The 6288-nt window shown below is 34.4% G+C and overlaps 1 protein-coding gene across 2 annotated transcripts; it reads right to left on the minus strand.

Moving 5' to 3' along the window:
- Positions 1-754: 754 nt before the first annotated feature.
- On the minus strand, positions 755-5922 carry LOC140056247 (cytochrome c1, heme protein, mitochondrial-like). 2 transcript variants are annotated; one of them, XM_072101550.1, is made up of 8 exons: positions 5792-5922; positions 5353-5394; positions 4908-5056; positions 3582-3708; positions 3372-3489; positions 2858-3058; positions 2137-2237; positions 755-1816 (listed from the first exon to the last, which is right to left on the minus strand). In XM_072101550.1, exons 1-8 carry the CDS (start codon positions 5852-5854, stop codon positions 1712-1714), a joined length of 906 nt encoding a protein of 301 aa, XP_071957651.1. In that variant the 5' UTR covers positions 5855-5922; the 3' UTR covers positions 755-1711. The 2 variants fall into 2 exon arrangements, with proteins under 2 accessions (XP_071957651.1, XP_071957652.1); XM_072101551.1 differs by lacking the exon at positions 5353-5394 and having other exon boundaries at positions 5792-5878.
- Between the last annotated feature and the right edge of the window lie 366 nt (positions 5923-6288).

The raw sequence follows: 6288 nt of genomic DNA on the forward strand, positions 1-6288 counted from the left end.
GAAGGAGATACCCATTTTGTAATTTCCACAATTTCCCAATAACTAGGCCGAAAGTTTAAAATGGAAAGTCGTTAGTTGCATTATCGTGCGTTAGTAGTATAATATATCGGAGATGGTAAATAAAAAAAATGGTTCTATAGAACATTTTTTGTTAAATATATAGACTACTACTTATTGGGCATTGGAGCTGAGCAACGTAAACATCATGTTCAACATGTGCGAGGAGTGGATTTGTGGCTTGGTGGCTATGATGCTTGCTAACCCCACTTCCAAAGACTTATAAGACTTGTGTACGTAGAGCATCGTGTGTATGTTGGTCTTGTGAACAGGATTGCCACCTTTAAGGATAGTGAATGAATTCGCTTATGGTTATTCCTTGGCAATTTTCCTAAATATATAAAAACATTGGGGTATGAATTTCTAGTTTGTGTGTGACGGGGGGGGGGGGGGGGACCGTTAGTTAGTACAGAAAAAAATAGGATGGGATTACAGTTAGTAAAAGTTGCCAATATTTATCATTCCATGTGTCAATGAATGCATACAATATATAGAGCACAAAGTACAAAGCAAAAGTAGCGATTCATAACATTGTGTAGAAAAATGGAAAATAACTGCTCCCACCTGTTTCCGGCACGGTCTTGGCGCCGGCAAATCAAACGTCAATGTTTCATTTTTCGCGTAGATCGATTGGCGCGGCGTGGACCCTCAAATCACGCATTCAGTGACGTATCCAATTAACAAAAACTAATTTCAATATATTTAACACCAAACGCTCACTTTATTGCATGTCAATCACTAACTCTGTACACATCAATATTCTATGACTGAGAGAATTCAGTGTTAACAAATTGTTGTGTAGATTGTAGAAAAACACGTTAGTAACAGAAGATACTTAGATATGAATATCAGGCAACTAATTTTTTCTATTTCTAACCAACCAAGTATGTGTTAACTTAATCGAAATATCGAATATTAATATTGTTAGAATTATTGTTACCTTTAATAACTTTTTTTAGACTTTAGACGTCATAGTAAACAATTAATTATCATAGTCATCTATTGAGAATGTTCACAGCTTTTGAGGTAATTAATGGTAACATTTACTGAAATTGTTTATGTTTCATACTAAATTTTTAGCCGAATTGGTAAAATTATAGCACAATAAAATAACTCCATTTTCATTAGATACAGTATTTAAATATGTTATACATTAAAAGGAAACTCCAGTTTTAAAATTAATAATTTTTTAAAAGATTGTTTTATTTCATTGTGTTTTTAAACATTTTTGTCTTGAATGACTCCTACTGTTTTAACAGAAGATGTAACGATTGTCTACAAATTGAGAATAATAAACTATACTGTACAATTAATATGGATATTAGAATAATGAATGCACGTTGAGAATGACATGTTTAACAAACTGTATTTAGAATTTTAAAAATTATTAGATGTTCTGCCATTCCATATTAATAATTGCTTTGAAGCTCATTTACAATTTACAACAGGTAAATAGTACATGTTTTTGTTAAATCTATTTTTAAAAGTGATCTGTATGACAGTTAAGTAATATAGAAATTTGTTTAATGTGTAAGTAGCATTGAAATTATAATTTTTGTGTAAAATTTGGAATAGATTTAACAATTTCATGTTCAGTTACCGTGTATATTGAAATTCCGCATCAAACAAAGTCTATTTCTATTCATAATTAACATTATGCCGGTGGCTTGTATGCAATTTTTCTTGTTTTCAGTACGGACCATCTCGACTTTTTCATGTAAAATGCACCTCCTATAAGTACGCTCATTATCATCAACATCTAAAATAATAATAATAATATTAAATACTACCATATTTGGGCACATCACATTTTTTTTTGTCAAATTGATCTTTTTAATTTTTTTTTCAATCTATGTTTTACACAAATTTCACTTCTCCCTTTTTCTATAAACAAACAGGATAAACCCAAGTATTGTTAAGTCTAGCCAGGATTTTTACAGGAAGTTTCTTTTTCCAAAAATAGGGAAAAAATGTCATGAGCTAGGCTGGGGATAGAAGCAATTAATCTACTACTATGCCTTGTATTAATTTGTATTCTCTTAATTTCATCTATAGTAACTTTAGTAATTTGATTTTTACCTTAATTCCCATCAATTTGCGTGTGTCATGTTCTGGTTCAGCGGCCCACCGTAGGAATGTGCAAACATCCTTGGCAAGTTGACTTAAGGTAGCTGGAGTACCTGAAATGAAATAGATAAAACATACCAATGTCAATAAAGGGGAAGGAGGAAAATTGCAAAAGGCTTCCTACTTTCTAGGAGTTTTATATGGTTAAGTTATCTGCTGAAAATTCTTTAAAGTCATTAATCAATCTTTAATTTTTAATATGGGACTGTTAAGTGTTAGGTAGGCCTACTAGGAATAGCAACCTTTTAGTGGTCTTAATAGACCATTAATAAAGATAGTTGACATTGGTTTAACAAATCTCAAATCCCTATCTAAACATGATAGATTAATGACTAGTGTTGATTTTGCTAATTTTCATTGTAAAGTTTAAGTCTGTTATTTTGGGTTGCGTGTGATTCAAGGAAACATGCTGTAGCGACATTAACACACAAATTGAATGTAATACAGGATGAGGTATTTGGAGAATGTCCTCAGGAAGTTCTCAAATGGACACAGCGGGCAACTAGTTGCAGGAAAAAACTATTTGAACAGACTTGGAGAAACGAAACCTAAACAACAGTATTTTATACAGTATATTTTTGGCAGCAGAAAGAAAGCCTGTGAGCGGTTGCAATCTTGAATGTAATTAATACACTCTTACACCATATACACGATTAAATATAAACGCACATACCATCTTCATATTCAATAATTTCATTATATAGTGCTGGAGCCATAGCTATAGCTTGTCCAGGGAAGTATGGGTGATAGTAAAGGCCTTCACGGACCTCAACACCTGCTGGGGGATCGCAGTATCCCGTCAGTATAGCATATAAGTAATCCTCACTGCCATGACGGGCAAGAGCTATGTAACTTAAATCCGGGGGTAAAGCACCTATGAAACAAAAGAGAATGGAAATTTATAGCTTTTTAAAATATTTGTTTACTTACAGTGAAAAATGTTAGAAACTGCCTTTATGGGAAGGTGTTGATGATGACTTATTCCATTCAACTAAATTCAGTTTAATTTTTTTTTAGTGTTTTTAGAATACTATCGAACCTTAAATAGGGGTATCCTTATTCAGAGGACACCTCTATTAGGGGGACACAATGTCTAGCATAATTACAAAAAAATCCAAAACTTTATAAAAGGTTTTGAATAACTGAACTTTTTAGAAACCTAAAGATATTCATAGTCATGTACACACCACTGTTTGCTGCTCTAGCTTCTTCTTCATTCTTGTACGGATTTGGAAAGTAGTCGGAGAGCTTGCCAGGTCGTTCAAACATCTCCCCTGTATCATCTGGACCATCTTTGATCATATACTATAATAAAACATAGTTTAGAGCCCAGGATTTATCAGCCAACGTTTATTTGAATTTAAATTTGAAGCTATTTTTCAAAAGAGCATACATACCTCTTCAGCAATTGTCTTAGCTTCTGCCTCTGTGTGTGATACTCCGATTAAATTACGGAAAGCTAAGAAATTCATGCTATGGCAGGCTGAACAAACGTCTTTGTATACCTGATAGCCTCGTCGTACACTGAGAAAAAAAGAAAACCATTGAAACACATTCTATTTAAGTAGAATACAGTAAAACCTCGAAAAGCAGCCTTCCTCTTTGGTCTGCAAACGTAAGAAAAGAAGCTCTAAATCAAGCTCATTGGGCTTCATTTCAAGAGAATATTGGTTTCTTTTCAAGAGAGTATGGGCTTCTTTTCAAGAGTATGGGCTTCTTTTCAAGAGAGTATGGGTTTCTTTTCAAAGAGTATGGGTTTCTTTTCAAGAGAGTATGGGCTTCTTTTCAAGAGAGTATGGGCTTCTTTTCAAGAAAATATGGGCTTTTTTTCAAGAGAATATGGGCTTCTTTTCAAGAGAGTATGGGCTTCTTTTCAAGAGAGTATGGGCTTCTTTTCAAGAGAATATGGGCTTCTTTTCAAGAGAGTATGGGCTTCTTTTCAAGAGAATATGGGCTTCTTTTCAAGAGAGTATGGGCTTCTTTTCAAGAGAGTATGGGCTTCTTTTCAAGAGAATATGGGCTTCTTTTAAAGAAAATATGGGCTTCTTTTCAAGAGAATATGGGCTTCTTTTCAAGAGAGTATGGGCTTCTTTTCAAGAGAGCATGGGCTTCTTTTGAAGAAAATATGGGCTTCTTTTCAAGAGAATATGGGCTTCTTTTCAAGAGAGTATGGGTTTCTTTTCAAGAGAGTATGGGGTTTTTTGTAGAGAGTATGGGCTTCTTTTCAAGAGAGTATGGGCTTCTTTTCAAGAGTATGGGCTTCTTTTCAAGAGTATGGGCTTCTTTTCAAAAGAGTATGGGCTTCTTTTCAAGAGTATGGGCTTCTTTTCAAGAGTATGGCCTCTTTTCAAGAGAATATGGGCTTCTTTTTTAGACTATTTGAATATCAAAGGAACACAAGTGATTTAATGCCAGATAACTTGTGATGCAGATTTAATTTATTTGACAGTTTAAAATGATATTTGGATCAGAAAATAAATAAAATTGGTAGGTATATGTCTATGAAATCCTATTATTGTAGTAACAATTCACAAAATACAGCATTCTTTAGTTTGCGAAAGTAATCTTGAAAGTAGCCTGTATCCCTGAAAAGAAGCCCATCTTGTAAAGAAGCCCACCCAAGAGTACAAAAAATGGGCTTCTTTTCAAGGTTTTACGGTGATCTAAGGATTTGTGAGATGCACGCAGTCATAGCGTCATAAACTGATCAAACTTGACTTTACCTTGAGTGGTCCAATGATTGAAACATGCCCCTATGGGACCATGGGAACTTTGGAGGATGAAGAATGGCATCATCAGCTGAAACTGCAATAGTAAGAGCAGTTGCAAGGCCAGCAGCTCCTGCAGTTGCAGCACCTAAAGCTCCAAGTGCCTGTGAAAATAAATATCCAAAAAGAGGTATTATAAACTCCTACCCTTTCAATTTGAATATAATTTCCTCTCCTATGACAGGTTGATTAAGTTTCATTCATTTGCCGCCTATAGGCGTATCGTTTAAATTAGTAAACGGAGAATATTAATATTATTATTAAATCAAATGAAAGAAGACTCATTTTGATTGAACTTTTCCACGATATGGAAGAATGCTTCCCTGCACAGCATTGTTCGTCATCGATCAATATTTTTTTTCATATTGTGAAAAGGGTAATAATAATTTAATTAACTTACCAATTTCTTACTTCTTGATAATCGAGCAGTTGATAAATTTGACTGATAAAAACAATTAACAGTTATTATTATAAATACTAAATAGGCCTAGGCTAGGCCTACTACTAGGCTAGGCTAGTTTAGTCTACTAGTACTAGCTAGGAGTCCAGACATAATAAATAGTATAAATACTAGTATGACATAACAAGTCCCATTACAAAATGTTCTGCTACTAGTACCAGGCAGTGTTTCAGTATTGACCTAGGCTAGGCCTACTAAATATACTCATTACCCCTAGGCGGCGGCCTATCAACTGACCGACCGTGGCCGCCCGGCATGCGTACTGTCGGCGAGGTGTGCAGACAAAACGCCGGTGGGGTAAATAATACACGAATACATAACTTTCTTTTAAATATAACTGACCAACTATATAAATTAAAATAATATATGATTTGTTTACCTTTGGACTTAAAACTGCAGTACTTATACGTAGAAATTTTGTGGGATTTCTTAAGGCCGCCATTTTGATTAACTTCTGTTACAACAGCGCCATCAATAGCTTATGTAACTTTGCAAAATAATATTGTTTTGTGATCCGGCCATCCACACAAGGAAGGATCTAAATCTCCCTACTCCAATCCATGAGATCTTCTACGCATGTGTACATATTTACTACGTCATCATATATGTATCGTATTTTACTTGCGGTCCGGCCATGCAGTATTTACTCACACGTCGCTTATTTTATACCGTATTACAGTACTGTACTTAAATATATGTATATCGCTTTCCAAGACATCCCACAGCTATATAGGTTAATATACATGGAATTAAAGTGTAGGCCTACCAAACATTTTTGAAAAAGACGGGTTATGTTTATGCTGTAGGAAAAAGGAGAATCAACGTAAACGAATACTAATCTATGCCTACTATGATTCCGGCAAATCCACTGTACAT

The sequence above is a fragment of the Antedon mediterranea genome, chromosome 8 (assembly GCF_964355755.1).
Source record: "Antedon mediterranea chromosome 8, ecAntMedi1.1, whole genome shotgun sequence".
Classification (NCBI taxonomy): domain Eukaryota; kingdom Metazoa; phylum Echinodermata; class Crinoidea; order Comatulida; family Antedonidae; genus Antedon; species Antedon mediterranea.